The 15,042-nt window shown below is 50.9% G+C and overlaps 1 protein-coding gene across 1 annotated transcript; it reads right to left on the bottom strand.

The window, feature by feature from the left end:
* Positions 1 to 135: 135 nt before the first annotated feature.
* On the bottom strand, positions 136 to 13,375 carry LOC125730484 (disrupted in schizophrenia 1 protein-like; the record flags this gene model as incomplete). The annotated part of the gene is given in 10 exon segments (XM_049005801.1): positions 136 to 241; positions 244 to 324; positions 1,178 to 1,280; positions 3,011 to 3,065; positions 4,510 to 4,742; positions 4,980 to 5,094; positions 5,670 to 5,823; positions 7,457 to 7,526; positions 7,926 to 8,857; positions 12,570 to 13,375. Coding segments are annotated over 10 exon segments (1,934 nt in total), but the record flags the coding sequence as incomplete, so codon positions are not given.
* Between the last annotated feature and the right edge of the window lie 1,667 nt (positions 13,376 to 15,042).

Raw genomic sequence — 15,042 nt, 5'->3', positions numbered from 1 at the left:
GGTTGCCCCGTGTTGCCCATGTGCCTGCAGCGGCTGACCATGTGGTTACCCCGTGTTTCCCGTGCGCTTGCAGCGGCTGACCATGTGGTTGCCCTGTGCCGAGCATGTGGATTTGGCGGCTGCCATCGCTCTTACCGAAGCGCGCCCTCCCTCTCCTGCAGCTCCCTCTTGAGGAGGCCATGCTCCTCCTTCATCCTGGCCAGCTCCTGGCTGCTCCTCGCGCTCAGAGCCCGCAGTCTCTTGCCAGAGCCTCCAGACGGTCCCGCTCCCCACACAGACACCTCATCTCCACCTTCACCTCCTTTGCGCTAGAGAAGTCGCCCCCTGCGTGGGAAATGACCGGACGTCGGCACAAATTAGATAGAATTAAATCGTGAGGACACCTTTAGACACAATCACAAAGTGACTATAGCATATTTCCTCTGGAGGTGAATATCAGGACATCATTCCTTCTGATTGCCGTCACACTGAACAACTGCAGAATCAAGCGGGACACACGCAATAATACCTATACTTGTCAAAGTCTGTCTACTTATTTATCTTCCTAGTGCAATGCTTACTGTACTCAATCATATTCATTTACCTATTTCTCACCATCTCTGTTTTATACCAATTAAGTGATGTAGAGAAATGGTTGTATGTATTACCTATTTTTGTCCTTTTTAGTGGCTGTGTACCACACAGTCAGTAATCACAAACAATTTCCTCCTGGTTAAAAGTTTTCTGATTCTGATGAACTACTGAGTGGCGAGTAGCTCAGCGGGCTGAGTCTCATTGCCGTGATCAGGGTCTGGTGTGAACTCCAGCCTCGACAGAACAGTCACATGTCCGTGGGCCCTTCAGCAAGGCCCTTAACCCCCAGCTCCAGGGGCACCGCATGTTAGTGACCCCCCCCCCCCCCCACAGTGGAGAGCAAGCTGGGGCTGGTGAAGAGAAGCATTCCAAGGTACTTGTGCAAATGGCAAATAAAGGATTCATCATTAATACTCAAAATGCAGCAATAATAATTACTAATAATGATTTACCAATACTAAGTAACTACTAGTCAGTCCTGTTCCCAGCCCCTGGGTAGTTTCTGGGGTCACATTCGGCACCCCTGCCGTAGGTCATAGGCTGGATGCAGCACAGCCAGGGGGGGCAGACTCACGGTCAGGTCATGTCATGTCAGGGGCACTACCTGAGATGGCGGCCATCTTGGCCTCGTGCAGAGCCAACAGCTGCGTCTCACTCTCGCTGACCTTCCTCCGCAGACTGCTGCCCAGCTTCTGACTCATAACCACCTGGGGGGGAGGGAGTGGGGCTCCAATGAGCTGCAGATCTGCATGGCGTCGGTCTGGGGCTGGATGGGGTGCAGGAATGCGAAGCGGCATCCTTCCAAACAGCCGGACACACACAGGAAGCTCACCAGGGCCGTTCACTGCCCCAAATGCAACGTCAGGCTGGCAAAGGCTCCCAGAATCCTCCCCCCTCCCCCCCCCCGATGGATAAAGGACTGGGGAGGATGGTAGCAGCGGAAGCCTGCAGATTCGGCAAGTTTGACAGGTTCCTGCTGTCCAGCAAGGCCAAGCTCAGCCCGGTACACACAGTAAAGAAACCGGGCAGAACCGGGCAGAACGGGGACCGGGTCGCAGTTTGCTCCGGAAGGATTCCCTCAGTCTGCCAGAGCAGGGGCCGGGTGATTAAATTTGCATTTACCCCAGCTGGGCTCGAGCTGCAGTGCCCTGCGAAGGACCTTCTACTCGCGGCTACAGGAAACACCAAGAGAACCAATTACTGCATTCAACATCAATGCGGCCTGGGCAGGGGCGGGGAGAACAGCATTCAGGGCTGTTCCACTCCAGAGGCACAGTCGGGACTCCCCAGAGGCGGATTCCCCTACAGGTGCTCAGATCACCTGACTGTGATATCCTACACGGACATGCCTTGCCACTCATCTCCGGAAACTTGTGGGAAAGGTGACATCACCGCCCCGTGGTTTGGGCAGGACACTGTCCACTGTGCCAAGTGAGACCGTAAGGCAGCCAGCGAGTCTCCCACTTACAAAGACAATCTGCTGTCATGCCCCCCAGATCCAATCAATCACTCCCAGACCCTCGCAGATTTACAGGAGTCTGACGCACTCGACTAACTCATCTGGCCACAGACGGTAGTTTGCACTGAGAGGATGACATTCTCCTTCCTAAAGGACCTTTGCTAAGGTCTGACAGCTTTACGTATGTAAAAGCGGCCTTTTCTTTCCGTGTTCTGTTCCAGGCCCGTTGTGCGGAGCCCCCCGCACCCATCAGAACCGCTGAGTCACCGAGCCCTTTGACAGAAAGACAGGCAGCCCTGTGCTACGTAGGCGGGTCGTGCATGGCGAGCTGAACGCTTGTCATGTCAGCCGTACGCCTGTAGGGGGCGGGCCGGCTTGCACGGTTGCAGTTATTTTCTGCTACCAGTGGGTAGGTTAGTGTGACAAAACCTAGAGGGCCGGGTCCGCTTCAAAGCGCTCTACGAACAGGAAGAGAGATAGTCCATGACCTCATGGATGAGAAGCTGACCTCTGGCAAAGCTATCGCCCACTGCATGGACAGGTCAGTTAGCCGGAAGCATGTCGACTCAGTTCAAACAGGCCACCCTGCTCGTTATTTTCTTATAATGCGAACACAGTCCCATCACTGAGAGTGATATTGATGTCTCCATTCTTTACAGAGCCCCCGGTCCCAGACCCACTTCCCCCTCCCCGTTAATACCGGTGCAAACAGCCCCGCTGTAAGAAGAGGGTTAGCGAGAGACGGCAAAGCACCTTCTGAAAACCCCGAACTCACGCTTTCAGAGGACCCATTACCCGCAGAGAGGCGCTGAAGTGCCGCCGGGAGGGGATCCCGCTTTTATCCAGAGCTCAATTACCCATAATGCCCAGGGCCCACTCGACGGCACATGCATCACACAGACAGGGGGCTGCTCCGGCTCACATAGGAAATAGCACGGAGTCTGCAGTAATGGAGGGAAGTCTGAGACAACGTCTTACTTTGGCTGTAGCCTCTCTGATGGATGTGTTCAAGGCTTGTTCCCTCTCCTGCAGTCTGTGAGAAAAAAAATAAATATATATAGGATTTAGGCTGGAATATATTCGGAACAGGCAACAGCAGAGACAAAATGGAGTCAGGGTGATATTCCTGCATTCATGTAAATATGGGCTAGACAGCCACGCAAAGCAGGCGTTTGATGGCTTACATGTGTAATATGATACATGACTATGCATGTACAAATGACTATGGAGGTAGGAGGTACAGCATTAAAATCAAACTCACTTGCTTTGCACATCATATCCACATGCAACTTTTTTTCTTGGAAAATGTCATTACTGCAAATACATCGAGTTCAGGAGTTACGCACCACAGCAGCATGTTCGACTAGCTGAGCTGTTGACATGCATGTAGGTCTTGCCAATTCAGAATCACGGTTATATATTCATGTTCTGGGCTTCATACCACCACTTGTTGTGATCAATTTTACAAATTTAGGGAGATACTTTCCAGATGGATCCAATTTTAAAGGAACGGAGGACTGATGGACCAAATGCGAGTCTCTACAAGATGACTCAATGGGGCAGATAATTAGCAGAGCAGTTATGGTCTGATGTACACAGGGCGTTAAGCAGGACCACCTATTAGCAGCACTCTTCAATACAGCAAAGTCGTATCAACCAAGCTCTCCTGTTCGGTGCACTGAGCAGATACCTCCACCTGCTGGACGGAGGAAGTACTGCATGCTTGCCACAATCCAGGAGCCCATCAATGGGCAGAAAGGCCAAATCAATAGACCATGTCATTTATCTCAGTTCGCAAGCCCAGTTCTCACATATTAAGTGACTTTACAGTGAGAAACACGCTTTTCTCCAGAGCAGTTTGACACAGAGGGGGATGAAGTTACACCAAATCTTTGAGGACAAACAAGAAGAACGATAATTCACAGCCTCTGACAGGCTGAAAGGTAGCAAATCTCTCTCCATTATGCTGACTCAAAAGCCATTAACTTCAGGGAGCGAATCAGTGTCGGGGGAGAAGAAATTTGCTTTCAGGACAAGGAATAAAAATTCATAATGCTGACAAGGCTGCAGGAGGTTTAGTCTCATTTGCAGGAAGGTGGCGCTGAAGGGAGTGGGGGGGGGGGGCTGCATACAGCAGGTTAATCTGATGTTTAAAAACGTGTAGAAAAATATGCTGCTTTCGTTGTCTTCATGCACTAAACCCAGCAGGATATCCAGCTACTTTTAAATCCCATTTTAAATCCCATTGGGGGGGGGGGGGTGAGAGTGACAGTCTTCTGCAGCATGATGCATGATGGTTTCACCCAATCAGAATCAATGAAACAATAGTCAGGAAATGGATTTAACCAGGATGTGTTTCGACTGAGTGGCTTCTCTGACTCCCCAAGTCAACTGGACCATCCATGGGTTTATGTGGCTGGTTAATGCCGATTGGCCCAGAGAGACTGAAACATGTTCTGATTGGCCCGGGGGCTTACCTGAGCACGGCCAGGGGCCAGCGAGTGCAGAGCCGTGCGCGGTGCTCTGATGTCACCGTGTCCTCCAGCGCCCGGCCGAGCTCGTGCAGCTGGGCGGGGCTACAGTGCCACAAGGCTGACCCTTCGTCCTCTTCGCCCCCCAGTAGCCGCTCCTCCTGCAGGAGCTCCTGCTGCAGTTGCGCGCTCCTCTGCCGCAGGCTGGCCAGCCGCCGCTGCAGGTCCTGCATCTCCTCCTGCAGGGGGTCCCCATGTTCCCCATTTAGCTGCTATAGCACCTCAAAAGTGACCTGCGGCAGCACCTAGAACCTGGCAGACCTCATGCTCGCAGAAGCACCAGGCCCCCCAGATGCCGCAGCTCTGAAGGTCTTGCAGTTCCGCAGTGCATGAAATCATGGTCAGATGCGACTTTGCGAGTATCTGCTACAAGCCTGGGGAAGCCGCTAGGCAGACAGCCAGCTGGGGGTCGTTACCTCGACCAGCCGCTTCTCTCTGAGCAGATGGTCTCTCCACAGCAGGGGGCGCTGAGCACCTTCCTGGCCCGACGACGAAGCTCCCTTTTCGCCATCGACGGAACCGTCGCCCTCTCTGTCCATCACAAAACATGCAGCCTTCACTATAGAGGACTATGGAGGCTGGACCCGGGACATCCTACATCACAACTGTACGGCACCAGAACGTTCAGCACTGCTGACCTGGTCTGCAAAGGGAATAAGGACATTAAGTCCCCCCCCCCCCCCCCAAAGAAACCAGGGAAGACAGAGGGACACATTTTAAATCAGCTTTGTCACCCCCCCCCAAAATAAAAAATGAACTACCACATTTAAAATAAGTTGTATCCTCCCCTCCTTGCCTTTGCCCCCCCCCAAATATGTATTCCTAGAACAAATGAAAACAGAATACAAGCAGTATACAACTGTACTCAGACACACAATCGAAACTGCATCAGATTCAACAACCAGAAAAGTACTTTCTTCCTTACTAGATTAAAACAGTAAATATTCCGAATATCATTATTTTGATGACTGCTGGAAGCGCATTATAACATGTTCATTCTGCTAAAGAAACACACACCACAACCCATTTGTTTAGAGAAAAAAAAGGTAACATCACAGTAAATCAGTCCAAGGGAGGCACTGTTAAACTCCCGCCACGACTCGTACCTGCTGCCCACCGCTGCCCCCTGCAGGGCACTCCGCACGGCGACCAGCAGGCGCTCCAGGAGGCGGGACACAGAGGGGTGCTTGGAGGGCAGGCCCCGCACCAGCGTGCTCCTCTCCTGCCGCAGCTCATCCAGTTTCCTCCCAAAGCGCTCCGCTGCAAGAGCAGATGCGCATCAAACAGGAAGGGGCGGGGCAAAGAATCGTGGGGGGGGCATGGATGTCGGTTTCGGATTGGAGCCTCTGACTCCAATGTCTATTGCCACAGTACCGTAATTCTGGTCCTGCAGGGTCAGTTTTCAGATTTTCCTGCTCAGACAAACCTAATAAACTTGCTAATTTACTGAGCAGGATGTGTTTGATCTGCAAACTGCAAACAGGAACTGGGGAACAATGGTCTATGCTGTAAATAAGTAAGATACCAAAGACCACCTAACTCAAATGCAGACTTTACAATTTGGGCAAAATATGTAAGCTGGACCAGCAGGGGGTGCAGTAGTTAAAGAAATCATTTCAAAACCAGGAGATGAACAGGACAGCTTGGTGTGGACTTGACCACTATGTCTATTTTTTGGTAACAATGGAAACACAAGTTTATTTATCTTGTCTGTACTTTGGTGAATCAGCCGCAGCTTCTTCACAGATGCATGCTGGGAATTCGCTGGAGGTCAGATGCAGTCAGAGTCAATCTATCTGGACGTTGGTCTGATGCCCCAATCAGGACAGAAAATGAATCCACTAAGAACCATCAGAGAAGAATTTAAGACGACAAAAATTTATGCTGATGACCAAGTTCAGTAAACCGGATCACAAGATTGATAAAAAGTCTATTAAGGCCCAATCGTGGCGCAGGCAGAGAGATCTGTCTGGACCAGCTCTGGATTTAAGAGAGATCTCACAGCTGTCAGCCTCTGCCAGCAAGCAGAATGTGAGGCTTCGTTTAAAAACAAAGGTTAGATTAACGGACCATTGTGTTTCCAATTAATGCTAACGCTAATGCTAATTCTGCATACTAAGCGAGAAAATGGTCAAAGGGGAGTGTGGAATGTACATATATGCAACTCAAGGGCAAGGAATTAAATGACTGACTCTCAGGTGAGACTAACATGTGACTCCAGGGTTGTAACCTTCAGTACATAAAGCCAGAGGGCTACTCCGCCCAGCAGGATCTTCAGATCTAAATATATCTATTAATAAAGACAGGATGTGCTTATTGTTCAAGGCAGGGGGTTTAGGGTGACCGGCACCAAGGGCAAGCAGAGGCGGAGAAAAACACAGGACACTGCCCCGGGCCCCGGCGAACATCAGGCTCGGCCCCGCCTCCGAAACAAGGAAACGGTTAATTAAATCAGTGACACCTGAGAGTCCGTGTGCCCTAGATAATTTAATCTGCCCCTGCAGATGGGGGGGGGAGTCAGAAGCCCCCTGGGAATTTAGGCTGCAAACCAGTGTGACATCGCTTCCACTTGCACGCGCACGCGAAGTGTATTCGGCAAGTGAAACACTTTAACCCGCATCAGTATTGACAGAAGCTTGTGCAAACCAAGGTTAAGACGATGGTAAGCATGAAAAAGTGAGAATGGAGTAATATATGAAGATCAGGCTGGAGATCTCACACACGGACGTCACCATCACGGCAACCAGCCCTTCATCTACGAGCCTGGTGGCAAACATCAGAACTTGCTGCAGCCCCAAGACAAGGACTTACGAGTATTAGAGAACTGGGGAGGTGAGAGCTCCTCCGAGCTGATGCACCCCTCCCCAGCGAGGCTGACGGCCCCCACCCTTACCCGTGTCATAGTCGTCTTCCAGCACTGCCTTTTGCTGAAGGCCTTGCAATTTCATCATCATCGACTCGATCTGGGGGGGGCGAGAGAGACGACAAAATCACCCACACCACTGTAACACACACTCAGCGACAGCGTTTATCACCCAAGACATGCATGTGTGTGTGAGCCTCCCTGAGGTTGGGGGGCCCCCTTTTGGCCACAAACAGTTACTACAAGAGGGGAGGGTCCAGCAACAACAAACCTGCCCACGCCTGCACTTCGGTCCCCTGGACTCTGATAATCAGGTACACGATTACAAGGTAATCACTATATAGAGCAGATACAAGATATTACACCAACATGCTGTACTGCATAATGGGTTAGAGGATGAACAGAGGGATATTTTTAATGACATACATTCCACCAAGACATGAGGCATGCAGCAGGGTGGTCCGGATTAGCCGGGGCGACCCCGTGTTCGGCTGCCCACCTTGGCACTGGCCTGATTTCCCTGCAGGCATTCCTGCAGGACGCCCTCGTACTTCTTGGCCAGGGCCTCCCAGCCGTGGTCACCGCAGGGCACGGCGCTCTCATAGCCCGAGGTGACGGAGGAGCCCGAGGTGGAGTCAGAGGAGGAGTCGGCCGACAGGGAGGAGGCGGCCTCGGCATCCACAGAGCCGGCGTCGGAGTCAGGGAGACGGACCCTGGAGTGGGCGGGGCTTGAGGCCGGAGCGGCCTGGCATTCCGGACCATTGCACAGCAAGACCTCACCCTCTCCCCACAAATCTCTGCTAAATGAACGCCTGCGAGTCCTATCTGCTTTTGAGGCAGCAGGCTGGGAACCTAAGACGCTAAATGAGCAGCCACTGATATCAGTGACGGGTCCTGATTGGCCCAGTGGAACACATGCAGGTTCTGATTGAGCCAGAGGGACCGAAACGGGTTCTGATTGTGCAGGGGAACCTGGACAAGCATCCATCTCTTGGCTGCCACTAAGCGAGAGTCTGATGAAGCTGAAACTGGAGTTAAATTGCTCCCGATGAGGCGAGCTCTGAATATTCTTCACGGGTTTCGGAGAATGAGGGCCTGGGCGATGTCCCCGATTAGGAGCTTCCCTGGGGGTGGGTCTGCAGGCCTCTTGGGGGAGGGTGGAGAGCGAAATCCCGCTGTTAAGGCACAGGCTGGGCTTGAAGACTTCACTGGAAGGAGGATGGGTCAGCTTCAGCAGGCCGGACTGCACAGCTGTGTGATGGCTGTCACTCACAGCGTGGCAAGCCTCCCCATTGGTCACACTGGGGCTCTGGCACTCCCCTTCGATTGCACTCCATGAATGTCGATGCAGATCCGGCCTCATATACCCCGGTCTCCTGGGAAGCCTCTTTCGGGAGCCTCGACCTGCTGGCACCGTGACCCGACCACCTGCTGCGAGAGGGATTAACTATCAGTCAGGCTGAGACAAGCAGTGCTTTGTAAAGGGAACTGGCACAGTCGCACACAACAGCACGGGCCACTAACAGACATCCCGACCTCTACATTTACCAGCATCCAAACTCAAATCGGACCCACAATCCAGCCTCAGACGTCACCCATGGTTACCTGCAGCGAGTCCGCTTTCCTCCAAAGGTACAACGGCATTTCCCAAACACTGAACGTGTTACCTGTGTAAGGACCCTAAACGCAGGGATGGTACTCCATATCCCAGAGGCATCTGAACATCTCGACTGCTCTCCTCAACAAGCAGGCAGCAGGAACCAAGAAGTATTTTGTTTGATGGATTCCTGGTTTTAGCAGGAAGCTGCCATCTGCGTGTTTGTTTCGTAACATCCTGCAGTGTGTTGTGTGTGTGTGTGTGTGTGTGTGTGTGTGTGTGTGTGTGTGTGCGCGCGCAGCGCGCGGTTCCCCTTTGCCTCTCCTGACATAATATCATGTCTCACCTGTAAACACTGAAAATAGCAGGGGCATTCCACTGAGCCCCCCCACCATCTCCTCCCTCCAAACACCACCCCCCCATGAGAACAGCAGTGCCATTCAGAGCCACAGACAAGGGACAAGACCCGCTATGGCTTTGGGGGTGGGGTTTTCTGGGTAAGGGGACAGAGGGAACATTCACTGTCACCACAGTCACAGCTGGGGGCGGCAGCTGTACAGAAATCCTGTGACACGATCCAGTGACCGGCACACGATCCAGTGACCGGCACACGATCCAGTGACCGGCACACGATCCAGTGACAGCTCGCAGACCCCCAAAACGCACCCCACAGCCGCTCCCAGTCCGCTGCACTGGGAGGGTAACAATCTCTCAGCCAGTCACGCAGGACAGGAAGCTCATCCTGTGCGGCGGGACGTCACAGCAAACCCCCCCAGACCGGCCGGCACCTCCCCTCCCGCATCAATCTAAGACACATCCTCAGTGGTTACCAAACCACAGTCCCCACACCAAATCCTAACCTGGAAAACACATGCCAGGCAAATCAGCCCCCAAAAAGCACCCCCCCCCCCCGAATAGGATTACCCTAGAGCCACTCTTTCCATGTCAGGAAAAAGGAAATTCCCGAGACACCCCCCACTGTGTCCTGCTTTACGTCTAATAAAGCCTGTTACAGCCCCAGTCAGAGCGTCTAGCTGGGATTCGATAAAAATGGACCCGCCCCAGTCATGGTATTTTCAGGTCCCCCACCGCCGCCGCCTTTAACGTCAGACAAGCGACACAGACTCACTTCTCCGAGTCCTCCAGTGGGTTAGCCCCTCCCCCTTCCACGGGGATCGCAAACAGGCGACTCTTCAGGGCCCCCTGTCGTTACACAGGCTGTCCTTGGACCCCCCTCGGCGGTCCAGGTGAGTGGTGAGCTTGGCGACGGGCGTCAGGGGCTCCCACGTGTCGCCCCACCGGAACGTCAGCAAAGACAGCAGCTATCTGGCGTCAAGAGCAGCGAATCGCAGCGCAGGAAGTGAAAGCTGTGCATTTTCTGCTAAACCTTCCCCTTTTCTCTCCCCATCTGTCCTTCCTGCAAGCAGAAGCTGCAGTGGGGGGTCACGCGGAGCGCTCACTTCCTCCGAGGGCGCTTTGTACCTCCTCCTCACACCTCGGCCACAGCCTCGATCCTCTAACATTACCGGAAAACGCAGGTCAGGATAGGAGGCCTGATCCAGGATGCCAGGGTAGAAGGTCTGCTGAAGGTGGCGCCTACGTTAATACTGCCACATCACTATCAGACAGAATAAATACCTCCTTTGCCATGTTTGGGGGGGGGGGGGGTAATCGCAATAGCAGTTCAGGCCCAAATGACACCCTTGGTAAGGTGCCTTCCTGATCAACTGCTCATCTTGCAGGGATCCACCACTGGCTTATAACATGGCTATAACATGGTCATAAGATGGTTATAACATGCTCTTTAAGCTGATGTCCCCTATAACTCATGTCCGCGTTTCCCTCTGGCACAGAGAGGCACACACTCCATCCCCCCCCCAGCCAAACCACAATCCCAAACCCTGAGCAGCTGGGGAGCGACTGGACCAGCATACGGGCTCCGCGCTGGAACGCCATCAAACCAGGCAGCAGAAGGCGCTGCGTTACCAAGGCAGCGTGTGCGGAGCGGAGCGGAGGCCGACTTCGAAAGTAAACAGCAAAACTCCATCTCCATGGCGACTCCCACCCCCCCGCTCAGCAGAGCTCCATGACAGCACAGGGCTTGGCCATCCTATCATTCTCTGGGACATCTGGCGTGTCCCGTAATCGCACAGTCCCACCCCACCTGCTACTGTCAAGCATGCAAGAAATACATCCAAGACAGCTGCACACACACGACGATCTGGGACACAAGGTTTGTTTCGACTGTTACAAACTTTACATCAATGGCAAACAAATACGGAGATGTTTACTTCAGACGTGTTAACAGATGGCCAGGAAGCACTTGCATAGGTTTGGACATCCTCACCGGCAGAAGATCGGCCTTTGAATTTGCCATATAAGACCGAAAAGACATTTTCACTAGGCTTTTGTGTGTGAGTTTGGGGGGGGGGGGGCGCTGTGATGAACTACAAAGCCTGAGATGTGAGATGCCTGGGATGCCAGACAGGCCTGCTGTCCATCACTGCACAGCTCGGTGCTTCACATAGAGCATATAGTGCCTTCATCCCTCAATAAGCAAAGGTGGTGGGGGGCGGGGGGGGGGGGGTGCAAAAAGCAGCGCGAATAACAACGTAGAAGAAACATGTAATGCAGCGGAAAGCCAGTTATAAATTTTTAAATTTCGTAAACAAACATCCTGTTTATTACTAATGCCATCCAAATAGCCATTTTGTTTATTCTGTCTAAAAGTAACGATTGGTCAGATGTGATAAATGTTATCAAAGCTCATTTTCAATTCTTAAAAGTCTAATGCAAAGCTGATACAGTCCACTTTCATGTGTATGAAGGGACATTGGAAACAGCATTACATAACAGTCTAAGCGGCGCTGAGACGCGGCGCCGCCTGTTCGGCGCAGGAATCGCGGGTTTCCGCACCACATCCATGTCTAAGGCCGCCGGTACGGAAACAGCTCTGCTTCGTCGATGAGTCGGTTTAGGGAGTGATTGAGCCGAATTATTATTGTTGCAAAGATGGACACTGAATTAATAAGCTGAACCCAAACAGGGTTTTAACGCTGCGGCGAAGAAACATATTCATGAGATTTAGGCTACAATGGACAACGTCACGTGAATGTAATCAACGCATTAAGGGAGATTTTAAGGGAAAGATGCCCGGCCGGCACAAACACGCGAGCTCAAAACTCAAAGCTTAGATTACTTCCCTAAAACTGCAGATTTGTTTAGCAATTTCTGCATTCCCAGTATATGTTATCGGATCACAACTTTTTGGGCGAGTCTTTAAAAATAATAAACTAAACCCTTTAAAACTAAATAAGTATACATATACCGGTAAATTTATGAATGTTATTAAACGATATACATTTTTTTTTTAAATCAAACAATATGCGTGTTACACTGACACTTACATGTGTTATATGGAATAATGATAACAACTAGTCAGTGTCACATTAGACGATGATAGTCATGCTGATCACAGATAACATTTATAGGCTTCATGTTACTTAAAGACACTTTGGGGGTATTTTAAACAGGATTGATGTTTACCTCTCCTCATCTCCGGGTGCGACGGCAGGGCAGCGCTGTCAGCCTCGGGGGACCACGTCTCCAGCCGAACCATCCCGGCAAACATGCTTTCGGGTGAGATCCTCACGGTCCAAACGCTTTAGACGGCGAGCTGGGTACGACGTGACATATTCCCGAAGACGGACTCCCCCACGGCCGAAACAAAGCGGCCGATCTCCGTTCCTCCAGCTGAAGTCATTTCCGTTTCGTTGGAGAAAGCGTTTCCCTTCAAAATAGTTTCCAAAGCACACGCCTCCCGTTTCTAGGGGGGGCTCCGAACGGGTCGCTTATGCAATACGGCCCCACAAGCCGCGTGTCCACAGTGGCTCCCGTTCCCCCGTCATATTAATCCCCGCATCACTGAAAGCTTTTCATCGACAGCCTAACATTCTGAAAACCTAAATAGAAAACGAAATATTCAGGGAGTGACTATTCAAATGGGAAAAAAGAAACACAATCCAAGGGATTCTGGGGGGGAAACAGCCCCCTTTAATTACTGTGGCTTTTATACCGTTATGTCTCCTGTTGCAATGGGCAGAGATCCTGCTCCTCCTTCATCCGATGGAATTTGACTCCCGCTGTCCAGTTCACCGATCGGCTAAGCAGCAGCTTTCACTATAGCTGCTGTAATTTATACCCTTTTTCTATGTCCCGGTCCATTATCTTTAAATCTACCGGGTACTGCTTTGCCTTTGTAGCGGTACTCTGTGTTCCTGGTAGTTCCTTTTCGACTGATGTTAAGCAGCCTGTAAACAAAACGTCCGCTTTCCATAACCAATTCGAGTTTCACATTTCAGTAGTTTCTGGGTAATGTATGTAAACCCTTCTGTGTCGGAATAGCGCCCATCGCAGAAAATAATGGTCAGGTCAATCAAGATATTAATAAATAAAAATACTATTGTGAAAATGCGCTATATAAATAAATTGAACTGAATTGAATTAAGGGATATTAAGGAAACTAAACTGGACAATTAGGGGGGCGTGGAGGCATTTAAATGTGGTCGCTGTGGCGTGTAAAGTACACGCCGTACCACTTCGAGCACCTTCTGCTGGGTCATTATATGGAGACCACACCTGCAATCAAAGTGCAATAGCTCACCTTCAACCGGTTCAGCTGTCTGTGGCGGGCGTGGTAGGAAGCAGACCTGCGATGGATTAATGATAAGATGTGAAATATGCTGGCTGTGAATTAAACCATGCTGACAGGATGTTGATGTTGCGCCTCTTTGCCTCATTTGCATAGCTATGTTTTACACCACACAATACCTCGTTTGCCTAAAAATACACTATATGGACAAAAGTATTGACACCTCACCTACAGTAACATTTATGACATCCCATTCTGCATCCATAGGCATCAATATGGAGCTGGTCTCCCCTTTGCAGCTATAAACAGCTGCCACCCTTCTGAAAAGGCTTTCCACAAGTTTATGGAGCGCGTCTGGGGGAATTTCTGCTTATTCATTCATAAGAGCATTCGTGAGGTCAGGCACTGATGTTGGACATGAAGGCCTGGTTTGCAATCTCTGTTCTCGTTCATCCCGAAGGTGTTCGATGGGGTTGAGGGTCAGGGCTCTGTGTGGGCCAGTCAAGTTCTTCCACATCAAACTCACCCAACCATGTCCTTATGGACCTTGCTTTGTGTACTGGAGCAGTCACGCTTGAACAGGAAATGGCCCAAACTGTTCCCACAAAGTTGGAAGTATATAATTCTACAAATTGTCTTGCTAGCATTGTCTTAAAGCATTAAGAGTTCCCTTCACTGCAACCAAGGGGTCTAGCTAAACCTCTGAAAAACAACCCCCTACCATTATCCCTCTTCCACCAAACTTTACAGCTGGCACAATACTAGGAGGCAGGTAACATTCTCCTAGCATCCACCATACCCAGACTCGTCCATCAGACTGCCAGACAGAGGAGCGTGATTCATCACACCTCAGAGCACATTTCTACTGCTCCAGATTCCAGTGGCGGTGAGCTTTACACCATTCCATCCGATGCTTAGCATGGCGCTTGGTGATGTGAGGCTTGAATGCAGCTGCTCTGCCATGGAAATCAATTCTGTGAAGCTCCCAGCATCGTTTTTGTGCTTTGGTTGATGCCAAAGCCTGGAACTCTCCAGTTACAAAGTCAACAGAGCATTGCCGACTTTTTACACACTGTGCACCTCAGCACTCGACAGCCCTGCTCTGTTACTGGTCTGCCGCTTCATGGCTGAGATTCTATTGTTCCTAAACACAACAAAACATAACATCTGATTGGTTACATTTCAAACTAAGTCGCAATAGATCGATCTCGCTTAGTTGATTTTATTTCTAACTGCATTTTCTCTGTTCCGTCCTGGGACTGTATACATCCTAACTTCCACCCTAAGCAAGCACTCCTAATTTTAGGATAACGGTTAAGCTGTAACATCACATAGTGTTAGCTAAACATATTTAATTAATCCATATGG

Source organism: Brienomyrus brachyistius, unplaced genomic scaffold (genome assembly GCF_023856365.1).
Source record: "Brienomyrus brachyistius isolate T26 unplaced genomic scaffold, BBRACH_0.4 scaffold1342, whole genome shotgun sequence".
In the NCBI taxonomy this organism is placed as follows: Eukaryota; Metazoa; Chordata; class Actinopteri; order Osteoglossiformes; family Mormyridae; genus Brienomyrus; species Brienomyrus brachyistius.
This window is presented reverse-complemented; position numbering and strand designations above follow the sequence as displayed.